General features: G+C 52.0%; 1 protein-coding gene across 2 annotated transcripts; it reads left to right on the top strand.

Moving 5' to 3' along the window:
• The first annotated feature begins 212 nt into the window (after positions 1 to 212).
• On the top strand, positions 213 to 8,089 carry Serpinh1 (serpin family H member 1). 2 transcript variants are annotated; one of them, XM_021191294.2, is made up of 5 exons: positions 213 to 381; positions 3,832 to 4,493; positions 6,153 to 6,251; positions 6,367 to 6,599; positions 7,095 to 7,986. In XM_021191294.2, the coding sequence occupies exons 2-5, from the start codon at positions 3,875 to 3,877 to the stop codon at positions 7,395 to 7,397; spliced, it is 1,254 nt and encodes a 417-aa protein (XP_021046953.1). In that variant the 5' UTR covers positions 213 to 381; positions 3,832 to 3,874; the 3' UTR covers positions 7,398 to 7,986. The 2 variants fall into 2 exon arrangements, with proteins under 2 accessions (XP_021046953.1, XP_029397711.1); XM_029541851.1 differs by lacking the exon at positions 213 to 381 and adding an exon at positions 413 to 1,615 and having other exon boundaries at positions 7,095 to 8,089.
• Positions 8,090 to 12,725: the final 4,636 nt, after the last annotated feature.

Below are 12,725 nucleotides of genomic sequence, written 5' to 3'. Positions count from 1 at the left end.
CCCTGCTTTCCCACTTCCAGGACCGCGGAATCCCAAGAATGCCCTGGCTCCCAAGGTCTAGCTGGTGCGGGAGGAGAGTCCCCTCTACCTAGTAGGACGAGGGGGCAGTAGGACCCAGGGGCTGGGAGAGCGCCCGCAGGCACAGGGGCGGGAGCCAGGGTGGTTTGGGGGAGGTCTTTGGCTTTTTTTTTTTTTTTTTTTCTCCTCTCTGAGCCACGGCGCCCTCCGGAAGCGTTTCCAACTTTCCAGAAGTTTCTTGGGACAGGCAGGAGGGGGTGGGGCCAGCCATATATAGATCCAGGGCCCGGGGCAGAGAGCTGAGCAGAGCCTGTCTGAAGAGCGGTTGTCCCGTCGGTCCTGGAGCAGCCCAGCCCGGCCCAGGTGAGGGGCGGGGGCGGCCGGGCCATTTGGGGTTGCGCATTGGCCAAGGGGGAACGGATCGCTCCAAAGCTTGGGGTCCTGACACAGGAGGGCAGTGAAAGATCGGACTTGGCACAGTCGCTTGCCTTGGGGTCCCTGGAGCTGCGGTCTAGTAACGCGGACTGACTGGAAAAGTGCGGAGGAGCCTCAACAGGTCGGGGAAGGTTAAAGGTGGTGAGAGGGACTGCGTAGAGCTGGGACTAAAATGCTGGTGACCTTCTGCACAACTGAGAGGGGAGGGGGAAGACCTGACTGTCCCATCGTCCACGGGGAAGGGCCAGCTCCGCAGTCCCTAACTCAGGAGTGGAGGCCCAGGGACCCCGCAGTGATTGATCCCAGACCAACCTTCCCACAGGCTGTGCAGGGGCCTCTGAACCTAACACAGGAGGTGCCGTAGCCTCGGTTTCTAGCTGTTAGGGACCGCCTTCCTTCGGGGAGCAGTCGCGTTTTAATCAGTAACCTATGTAGAAGGTGGCCCGACTTGACCAGTTCTGCTTTCACCTCACCCGAAAGGGGTGTCGTCAGGGTCCACAGGCCCTGGGTGACTTGAGTCACCCCTGGTCCTTCCGTCCACCCATCTGGTTCCTGCAGGGTGAGGACTTCCTCTGAGGCCCTGAAGGATCCTGCCTCCAGCCTGGGGACATTCCTGAGCCTCCAGACGAAAGGAAGAAGGCATTCATTCCCTGTATGGGCTAAAGGCCTAGCCCTCCACTTCCCGTGCTTCCTTCTGGCCCCTTTGGTATCCAGGGCTCGCACGGAGGCCCTTGCAAAACTGGGGGCTTTGATTGCCTGGAAGTAAGGCCGAGGCCACACCCTTCTCTCTGATAGTTCTGTACCCATCCCCCATTTCCGTCTGGTCCTTTGTCTCTCTCCGAGGATTCCCCGCAGAGGTGTTTTTTTGTAGTGGGTTGCTGTGTAACAGGACACCACTGTGATCGGCCTGTGAGCTTTGCTGAAGGCAGAGCCCCGCACTAGAAAGCCTGACCTGCTTGAGCAGAGGAGGCCCAGGTTGGGCCCTGGTTTCTCCCTCTGCAAAAGAGGTTTTTATCCATCTCCTTACTCCGGGTACCCACTGGGGACTGGGCCCGACAGGCCTCTGCTCCCCACGTCTCTAGGGGGTCCCATTTCTTCACTCTTCTGTTTTCTTTCAGAATGAAAAAGGCAGGCAGTGATCTCCCTCTGAGGCCCTTTCAAGGTACTTTAGACCCATCAAGTGTCTGAGAAACCCCCTGGTGCCCCTCCCTGCCTCCTGGCGTCTGCTCCCCTTACATCCCACCACAGGCTCCCTGGCCCAGTGGTGGACTCGGCCTTTGGCTCTGTGGTATCCTATTTTTTTGTTTTGTTTTGATGGGACTGTAAAATGCCTAACCTTGGCCGGAGGGCTGGCATTTCCTGAGGCAGATGGGTTGGGCTGCGGGAGGTTGGTTTGCTTGCAGAGACTTGCCTTACGTTCATTCCTAACGCTGGGCTTAGCGAGGTGGCCCTTCTCCCCGGCCCTGCCTGCCCCCTCAGATTTCTGAAACACAGTTGTAAAACTAAAGCCCTTGAGGCTCCTGGATTCCCCGGGCAAATCCTCCGCACCCCAGGTTCCCAAGCCAGGCCTCCAGGTTCTGGCCTATGGAGATAAGGCAGCTTCTGCCTGCCACGTCACCAGGGGCCTTGCGGCTGCCTGAGGAATCCCAAACTAGTCATTTGGAGCTTTTTGTAGAAGCCCCTCCCAGCTCTTGGTTGGCTAAGCGTGGGGGCTGTCAAGATGGTGGGTGCCACGTGGCAGGGTTAGGCTTCTCTTCCCCTTCTTTAGGCGGACTGATGGCCTCTGCTGGATTAGTGGTCCTTTGAGGAGGGTGGCCACGTGTCTGTTGATGTGATATTTCCCATCATGCATCATTTTACTGCTTCGCTCTCATCTTTGAGTGTACCATGATTTACATGGTCACCCTGTCTTTGAGGTCTAGTGAGGAATGAGCCAATCTGGACTTGAGGACCCCACCTCCCTTAAGAGTGAGAGGTCTCACATCATCCCCCAGGCAGCTGTGAGGAGCAGCCTGGCTTTAGGGTCATCTCCCGATCCAGCTATAGGCTCATCTCCAATATCCCTCACTCGTTCAGGCAGGCCAGGCTCTCAAGGGGCTTCCGGCAGAGTTTGGAATTTTCTGTCTTTCTAAAAGTCTGTGAAAGGGGGTCTTCCTGATTAGGGGCACCCCATCCTCCTCCAGGGTTCTTCCTGAACTTTTGGCTCTGTGGTCTACTTACCAGAACTGCTGCATGAAGCAGAGGTGGGGAGGGCAAGCTGAGGAGGCTGCAGGAATGGAGACCTTTGTGACCGGTGACTTCACAAAAGGGGACAGGGCTTGTCTTGGGGACTCCTGCTATTGCTGGAGTTTGGGAAGGGAACTTGAAGGCATCTTTGAGGCTCTAGAACAGATGATCATGTGGCTGTGGCCGTCCCATGGGAGGACAGAATGGAATCTGTGGCTCTGGCTCCCTAAAGGATGGAGGGAAAGGGTCGGTACTCCATTGAGCTGTGACTCATCCCCTTCCTCGGGATCTTGCCCTTGCTGTTCCCTTAGGAAATCCATGCCACTCGAAGTTTCTAAAGACTTGGTCCCAAAAGCATTTGTCATGGGATTTCCCATCCAGTGCAGGTGGCTTTTGTTGTTGTTATTTTTGTTGTTTGTTTGTTTGTTTGGTAGGTGGGCAGGCTAAGTCCCTGCTAAGGAAAGAGTCTGAGGTTGGTTGGTAATGCATGCGAGTGCACACTCAAGGTCACCCTAGGGGCAGCAGAGTGGAGCATCTGGGTTCCCCCATTTTTTAATGGTGAACCGGGCAGTAACTTATTAATGTCTCAGGGCAGAATACAAGGCACGAAGAAGACCAGCTGACAGCTCCGTTCCACATTATGTCCCCTGCCCAGACACCTGGGTTTCCTGTAGACCCCCAGCCCAGCTGCTGCCTTTCCTAACCAACAAAGGCCCTGAGGCTCTATGAAACTAGAGCCGGATTTCACAAAGGCTGATATGGGTGCCATTCTGGCCAGTAGCCCTGACCCTTAGAAACAGTTATGCCAAGTGCTAGGCACTGGGATGCTTTAGGGAACCAGATGTGCTAGGTTTCCAGCTCTAGTGGCTACAGCCTACTTCAGGACACATACAGATTCATAATAAATGTATAACTAGATATAAGTGTTGAATGTCCCATGGGACATTCACCTACTTCAGTAGGTGGCCTAGTAATATACCAAGAACTTTGTTTTAGGTAAGGAAGTGCAAGAAGGTCTCTGAGAGATTGGGTAGCCCTGAGTCAAGTCTGGACTAAAGAACTGAGTTCTCTTGTTCCTGTCCCCTTGGTGGCTTGGTGGGTCGGTAAGGAAGAAATGCATAAACTTCAGGGTGGCTCTCTCTTTCTCTGTAGCCCTCACAGGTCCTCTGTGGTGCACACAGCCCACCTCCCAGCCATGCGCTCTCTCCTTCTGGGCACCTTATGCCTCCTGGCTGTGGCCCTGGCAGCCGAGGTGAAGAAGCCCCTAGAGGCCGCAGCCCCTGGTACTGCGGAGAAGCTGAGTTCCAAAGCGACCACACTGGCAGAGCGCAGCACAGGCCTGGCCTTCAGCCTATATCAGGCGATGGCCAAAGACCAGGCGGTGGAGAACATCCTCCTCTCACCCTTGGTGGTGGCCTCATCCCTGGGTCTTGTGTCACTGGGCGGTAAAGCCACCACAGCGTCACAGGCAAAGGCAGTGCTGAGCGCTGAAAAGCTGCGTGATGAGGAGGTGCACACGGGGCTGGGTGAGCTGCTCCGCTCCCTCAGCAACTCCACTGCGCGCAATGTGACCTGGAAACTGGGGAGTCGCCTATACGGGCCCAGCTCTGTGAGCTTCGCCGATGACTTCGTGCGCAGCAGCAAGCAACACTACAACTGCGAACACTCCAAGATCAACTTCCGAGACAAGCGCAGCGCCCTGCAGTCCATCAACGAGTGGGCCTCGCAGACCACCGATGGCAAGCTGCCAGAGGTCACCAAGGATGTGGAGCGCACAGATGGGGCACTGCTTGTTAACGCCATGTTCTTTAAGCGTGAGTCTTGGGGATGGAGTGAAGGAGAGGGGAGACCGTTTCCCAGGCCCCTGAGCATGATTCTCCTTATGCTAAATCTTTCATTGCTTCTCATGTGAGCACTACCACACGGGCAGAGTCAGGGCTACTGGTAAGCCCCTTTTACATGCTAGAAACCAGATCCAGGAACCAGGTAGAAATCTCTAGGGCTGGGCTGTACCACATTAGGGTTCTTTTTTTATTTTATGTATATGAGTACACCATTGTTCTCTTCAGAAACACCAGAAGAGGGCATCAGACCCCATTACAGATGGTGGCTGGAAATTGAACTCAGGACCTCTGGAAGAGTAGTTGTGGGGCTGGTGAGGTGGCTCAATAGGTAAGAGCACCCGATTGCTCTTCAGAAGGTCCGGAGTTCAAATCCCAGCAACCACATACATGGTGGCTCACAACCATCCGTAACAAGATCTGAAGCCCTCTTCTGGAGTGTCTGAAGATAGCTACAGTGTACTTACATATAATAAATAAATAAATCTTTAAAAAAAAAAAAAAAAAAAAATTTTAAAAAAAAAAAAAAAAAAAAAAAAGAGTAGTTGGTGCTCTTAACCGCTGAGCCATCTCTCCAGCCATTAGGGTTCTTGCTTGCTTGTGTAAGTTGGAACCTGTGAGGCTCTGTAATTGGTTCTGCTTCAACAGAATGAATTAAGGAACCATGGAGGCAGTGTTAGCCCCATTTCACAGCTAACAAGACCGAGGCTCAGGTAGGACGAAGTAGAGACACGACTAGGGACAAGTACATCTGACTGAAGGTTAGATCTGGGATTGATGGTTTTGTGTGAGCATCTGGGTATGTGGGAGTGACGTCAGAGCTTGCTGCCAGACGAAGGTGACTCCTGCTTTACAAATAGGTGAGCCTAGGTGAGAAGTCTAGTTGTAACTAGTCCGTCTGATTAGGATGCAGGTCTGGGTGGGACTTGGGCCTCTGTCACGCATGCTTTGCTTTTTTCTGGCCATGCAGAACTTAAAAGAGAAGAAATTTATTTATTTACTTATCTATCTATCTATTTATTTATTTGATTTTTTGAGACAGGGTTTCTCTGTGTAGCCCTGGCTGTCCTGGAGCTCACTCTGTAGAGCAGGCTGGTTTCAAACTCAGAATTCCACCTGCCTCTGCCTCTCAAGTGCTGGGATTAAAGGCATGCGCCACCACTGTCCGGCTAATTTTTTTTTAATTAATTGATTTACTTCCTCTTTTTATGCATACATGGATGTGCATGGATGAGTTTTTGTGTACCGTAAGGGTAGTTGAGCTACAAGTGATTGAGAGCCGCCATTTGGGTGCTGGGAACCGAGCCAGAGCGGTAAGCACTCATAGCCACCAAGCCATCGGTCCATTCTGGAACTTGTGAAGAACATTTACGGGTGGCCTTTGGTTACTCCTGCCCAAGGTAGTGCCCAAGGTAGTGATCCAATGGGGAAGAAAGCCTGTCCCGGATACCACCCATGCACGAGGACAGGAGCTTCTTGCAGTTGAGAGTGAGGAAGACCAACATGCTCAGACAGGGAACGCGTACTTGGTGGACCGAGGGTGGTGTCCAGGGCACTCAGTGGGCTGGCTGTGGGCTGATCATGTCTGGGGGACAGAGCTCATTGACACCTGGTTTTATCTCTCCACCACAGCACACTGGGATGAGAAATTTCACCACAAGATGGTGGACAACCGTGGCTTCATGGTGACCCGCTCCTATACTGTGGGTGTTACGATGATGCACCGGACAGGTAGATGTCTTGCTAGACCGAGGGTCAAGGTGTGTGGGGGGCCTCTGCGTGCCCAGATCTGGTTTGCCCCTTACCCCTCAGTGTGTTCAGCATCCTCTACTCTTCATCCACACAGGCCTTTACAACTACTATGACGACGAGAAGGAGAAGCTGCAGATGGTGGAGATGCCCCTGGCCCACAAACTCTCAAGCCTCATCATCCTCATGCCCCACCACGTGGAGCCGCTCGAGCGCCTGGAGAAGCTGCTGACCAAGGAGCAGCTGAAGGCCTGGATGGGAAAGATGCAGAAGAAGGCTGTCGCCATCTCCCTGCCCAAGGGCGTAGTGGAGGTGACCCATGACCTGCAGGTGAGGACCGGAAGGTAGTGGCTGGGGCAGGTTTCAGCCAGTGACTCAGCAGGTCCATCCTTCATCCGTAGGACATCGACCGTACTGGGCTCTGCTGATGCTGGGGAGAAGTGGGCTCTGCCCTTGGGAGGATGGACTGAAAATAGTTGAACAACTACTGAGTGTTGTCTCTAGCCAGGTCCTAGAGTGAGCTGAGCCCTCTCAAGAACATCCCTCACAGTCATGCCTACAGGCCAGTGTGGCCTCATGTGGTTCCTTATGATGGCTTTCCTCTCAGCTAACTCTAGACTGTGTCAAGTTGGTAGTTAAAGCTCAGGGGGATAGAAGGGCTTGGGACCTGGTGGTATACAGAGAGGGACAAAAGGAACAGTGGTTTGGAGGACTTAGCACCATGCCTGAAGCAAGGTGTCCAGGGGGTGACTCCAGGGTGGTGTGAATGGAAGTTTTGGGTAAGAGCCCGGCATGTGTGGCCTCACCAACTACCTGCTCCCACAGAAACATCTGGCAGGACTGGGTCTGACCGAGGCCATCGACAAGAACAAGGCAGACCTATCGCGTATGTCTGGCAAGAAGGACCTGTACCTGGCCAGTGTGTTCCACGCCACTGCCTTCGAGTGGGACACAGAGGGCAACCCCTTTGACCAAGACATCTACGGGCGCGAGGAGCTGCGCAGCCCCAAGCTGTTCTATGCCGACCACCCCTTCATCTTCCTGGTGCGAGATAATCAGAGTGGCTCCTTGCTCTTCATTGGCCGCCTGGTCCGGCCCAAGGGAGACAAGATGCGAGACGAGTTGTAGAGTCCAAGAGTGGGCGTGGCGCGGCACGACAGGAAGTAACCAAAGGTTCCTGAGACACATGGGTGCTATTGTGGGGGGGAGGGGGAGGCACCAACCCTGGATATTCCACGGGTGGGGGGTTGGCGGTGCAGATTGAAATTCCCGTATGTCTGAGTGGGTATTTTTAGACAGAATCCAATCCTAAGTTAGGACGTGGATCCCAGATACTATGATACCAAATTCAGGTGTGTCTCAGCCATTTTGTTCTCCCCTGAAAGTTTTAGGTCCAATCTGCCTCAACAGTCAATCAGTGTTCATATTTATGGCCAGGCATTCTATCTGTGAGACAATCGAGTTGGGGATAGGGCAGCCGAGCTCTCCTCAGTATTCCTGTTTACCCCCTCCCCCACTCCCTTTAACCACAAAACTAGGTGCTGCGGCCCCAGAACTGCCCCCTTAAAATGATCCTCGCCCAGCGGTGGGAGCTGGGAGACAGCGCATGGGAGGGACTCCCCAGCATAACTGTCCTAGAGCTGTTACGTTGGGCATCACAGTCATGAACTTTTGTTTCTCTCCCTTTTTTTTTTTTTTTTTTTTTTTTTTAGTTTTTCAAAGATGGGGGGAAGGGAAATGTGAGCCTTTGTTGCTTTCAAAATGAGAACAGTTTGTACAAGTTTTTGTTTTTGTTTTTGAATAAAACTTTTCCAATGAAATGTTATAGGTGTGTGAAAGCAGATAAAAGAAAGAGGTTCCAGCCAGGCGTGGTGGCGCACGCCTTTAATCCCAGCACTCGGGAGGCAGAGGCAGGCGGATTTCTGAGTTCGAGGCCAGCCTGGTCTACAGAATGAGTTCCAGGACAGCTAGGGCTACACAGAGAAACCCTGTCTCGAACCCCCCCCCCCAAAAAAAAAGAGAAAAAAAGAAAAGAAAGAGGTTCCCATATCATTCTTTCTAAGACAAAGCCCGTGGTTTATGCAGAGTGTCTCTAGCCCTGGAGTTCTGGCAGATAACCAGACAATAGTGTATGGCCACTGTGTGCTGTGTTCTGTGTTCTGCTCTGGGCCTGTGGGGCCTGAACAACAGATTGGAAGTCCAAGCACCCAGTCCCACACTCTGCTCGTCAGCCCTCTGGTTTCATGGCAAGTTGGTCGCAACTCAGGGGCTAGAGAAGGCAAATGGGCACATGAGTAATTAACAGGCTTACTGACTGGACCTAGGCTGTACAGAGGAGGCCAGTGGGGACCCTTCTCACGTACCTCACGTAGTGGGTTTGTGATAAAGAAGGAGAAACCCACAGCCCCTGTCCTCATGTTTGCCTCCTGTGGTCCTCAGGACTGTGCCTCAGGAAGGAGACAGGTATGCAGAGCAGGACCCTGTAGCCAGAGAGGCAGAGGAAACTGGCAGAGCTACCTCTGCTGGCTGTGACCTGGCAGCTCACTCCTTTCTCCATAGTCCTTGTACCATCAAGCCCACCTGAGGGGTTTGGGGCCACAGAAGGTCCCTTACCGTGGCCTGACAAACCTATCGGGTGTAGATGGAGCTGTGGGTGGGCTGACTCTCTCAGTGCTACCACAAGGAGTTTGAACAGAACTTTAGAACCCCAAGCCCGACCTGCACTTTGAACTTGATAGATTGGATTTCCACTCTTGGGGGACTTCATCTAGATGTGGAGACTTGGAGTCGGTGGCCAGTACGTGTGCTCAGGACTCACTGCATTCCAATGAGGCCTTTGCACTGGGTGTCGTCTGCTCTTGAGAATCCATCTGTGGCCATCCAACCCAACCATCCTCTGCCTACTCCTGCTTCCCTGCCACATTTTCTCACTTCCCAACACTAGGATGCTGTCTGTCTATGTACTGTAGCTTGCATAATGTCCAGCACACTGTGCCTAATACAGTCAAAGGAAGTGGTCCAACGGTTCTGTGGTGCTTAGCAACACCAGTGAAGAATAAGATTCCTTCCCCCCCAGCAACCATTAACTGTTTATGTCTCCTTTCCCTGTTCTCCTCGATAAATGCTGGTGCCGGTGCCTGTTCTCAATTGCACTGAGCTCCTGGGTACAACAGTCGTTTGCTCAGATACTCACATCCATGCCAAGTTCCATGCCCTTAATTAACATCCTCTCACAGACCCTGGAAAACCCTTTACTCAGGCACCCCGGAACACATCAGGGAGGGAGGGACATCTCTGAAATAAGGTTGCTGTGTTCTGTGAGGGCCCATGAGGCAGGAGGAAGATGTCTCCATAGAAATAGCTCCATGATGTCAATAGAAATGATGGAATCTCCAGAGGACATGCAGCAGCACTCTGGACTACAACCCTCAAAGGCCATCAGCATCGTCTGACCAACGGGGGTCTTTAGAAAAATGATTCCATAGACAATTGGTCAGGGGAGTGGCCAGTGGTGACCAGCCTTTGCTAAGATGCACACTGAGGTCTTCAACCTCCAACGGGAGCACAGGCCAAGTCCTTGCAGGCCCGGCGCGCAGAAGGCTGACGAGCTCTGGAAGAGGTCTAGAGTCCCTACGGTGAAGGAGGGATCAGCACACTGCCAGGTCCTTCAGTTGCCCCCAGATGCATACTGTAGTTAGCTCTTCTGAACACAGAGGGGTCCCTAGCCGCTTGCGCTCTGAAGGGACAATCTACAGATTCTGCAGGGGTGACAGGTCAAACCCTCTGATGTTAATTCCCAAGCCCCCAGAATGCCACTGCACGCAGGTGGATAGGGCCCAAGTCTAGGCCTGGTGAGCCGGGCGGAGCTCTGGCTCTTCTTGTAGTTGCCATCCTTATTTCAGGGTATATAGTTGGAACTTACAGGCTCAGTTCCTACTGGAATTAATGTACTGCCATGCCTGTGCAATAAATGTCATGGTGGAAAATATTATCTAAAGGACCCCACCCCAAGTCTTTCCTTCTCACCAGTGTAATAAATCAGCGGGAAAGATGGGATCTTGGGAAAATCACAGACATTGCCATCATGAAAGACATGAAAGATCCAGGGATTTTTTTTTTAAAAAAATATGTCATGTATGTGCGTGTGTGTGTGTGTGTGTGAAGGGTGTCTGTATTTGTGCATGTGTGTGTATGTACACAGGTGCACATGCAGAGGTTGAGGACAACTTTATGTGGGTTCTAGAGATCAAACTCAGGTCAGCAGACTTTGCCAGCCTTTTACCTGATGAGCCAATTCACCTGCCCTCGGCAGGTGGTTTCTGTCCCATTAACTATTCCTGTGTTTCTCTATATGGATTGACAAGAGTTCTTAGAGAATGACAGGGCACCGCTCTGAGCCTAGGCTAATGGTGACTTTCAGTCAGGCCATTCTAGATAATGTTGTTCTCCATGAGACCATAGTTGTTACTTGGTGTGAAACCAGCCAACAGGTTCTCTCATTATAAGGAATTCCGGACGAAATTTTCTTCCTCTTGATAGGGACAACAGCATATCTTTCTCATCTTGTCTTGAGACTTGTTGAGTCTCTGGCTTTCTGTTATTTAATTGATGGGGATTTTGAGTCCCTCTTCATTCATCTCAGGACAGCATCCTGCCCACTGCATCAGTTATACCATGGTCCTAGTAAGTAGCAGTTCTTTTTGATGCATCAAAGAGACATAGATGTCCCTGAGAATAGAAAACAAGTTCCACGAGAAGGTAGATACCTGTACCCAGTTCCGGGTGTCCAATGAACTGGGTCATTCCAGGGAAGACCCTGCAGAGTACAGAATGGCTTGCTGGGCTTTTGTTAGTGGTGGAAATACTGCTCTACAACGCTTGTTAGGCTTCTGTATGTTTTAGAGGCAACTCAGGTCACATTGAGTGTGCTGTTCTGACCCACTGTTGAGTATCCTGGAAGGTAGCCAACTGTCCAGGAAAGTGGGAAGTGCCAGGTGGCTCAAGAAGAAGGACAAGCATCTCTGCCTTGTGGGCCAGTGACCCAGGAGACCTAAAGGTGATGGGCAGCAGGTGGGGATGATGTGTGGATCCATGTAAACCCCAGGGAAGGACCTGGGTGTGAAGCTGCGTGCTTGTCTCCCCACCGAACAAGCTGAGAACAAACGGTCCCTGGGTGGGAGGCACCGAGAGACTCGGAAAGTCACAAACTCTTCTCTCTTCCCAGGTGCTCCTGGTGTGTGTCCTCTGACCGTTCAGTGGGACTTCAGCAAACCATGTCGGGGAGGGAAACACTTGGTTTCTCCCCTTACGCATCTCCTGTTCAAGTTTCTGTTCCCTCCACTCTAGAGAGTTAGGGCTTGTTCAAGGTTACCAATGGCGGCTACTGTTGGTCAGTGGGCACTATAGAAAATGTTATTTTAGAAATAGGAAAGTTTGTGAACATACATGAACTTGAGAGACTAGTACAACCAACTTCCACGAACCTGTCAGGTACCTCAGTCTGTTTCACTCCTTGGATATTTTATTTTTATTTATGTGTACAGTATGAACCCTCTGTGTGTGTGTGTGTGTGTGTGTGTGTGTGTGCATGGATGTGTGTGTGTGTATATGTATATGCATGTGGGCACCTGCAGATGCCAGAAGGAGTCACTCCTCTGAAGTTGGAGTCACAGGAGCTGCCTGACATGTATGAGGGACCTCTGTAAGAGCAGCAAGTGCTTCTACCTGTGGATGGATCTGTTCAGCCCACATTCACCTTGTGTTCTAGGTATCTTTCTGCCCCACCTCCCCAGTGCCAGGATGCCAGGTGCATGTGCCTGGTTTTCATGTGGGTCCTGGGGATCCGAACTTGGGTCCTCACGCTTGCCCTTTCTGTTGCTGTGGAAGAAACACTGACCAAAAGCAATGGAGGAAAGGGTTAACCTGCTCTTTTACTTCCAGGTAAAGGTCAGAGCGGACAGGGCAGGAACTCAAGTAGGAACTGAAGCAAAAGCCATGAAGGGACACTTTCCTGGCTCGTTCACAGGCGTGTGTTCTGCTGCCTTGCTTGTATATAGGGATATATATATACCCTGGGATATACACAGCCCAGGGATGTGCTGCCCAGGACTGGGCCCTCTCAAAACAATCTCTTACAAATATGACCACAGGCCCAAATCTGGTCTGGTGTGGGTGATTCAAGTGAGTCCCTCTCCCCATGCAACTCTGAGTTTATATCACAGTCACAATAAAAACTAGCAAGTGTGGGTAGTGACAACTATACTGGTTGAGCAATCTTCCTTGCCTCCTTTCTCTTTCTTTCTCCCCTTCCTTCTCTCCCCCCACCCTGTGGGGGGCTGGGGGGGGAGCTAGTGATAAGTCCCAGGGCCCTGGGTATTCTAGGGAGAAGCACTCAGCCCCTGACCTTGATCCCTAAGAGTCGTTTTACATCTCATTTTGAGTCAGGGTCTCAAAGTT

Source organism: Mus pahari, chromosome 1 (assembly GCF_900095145.1).
Source record: "Mus pahari chromosome 1, PAHARI_EIJ_v1.1, whole genome shotgun sequence".
NCBI lineage: Eukaryota > Metazoa > Chordata > Mammalia > Rodentia > Muridae > Mus > Mus pahari.
Note: the sequence above shows the minus strand (reverse complement) of the source record. Positions and strands in the feature narration are given on the sequence as shown.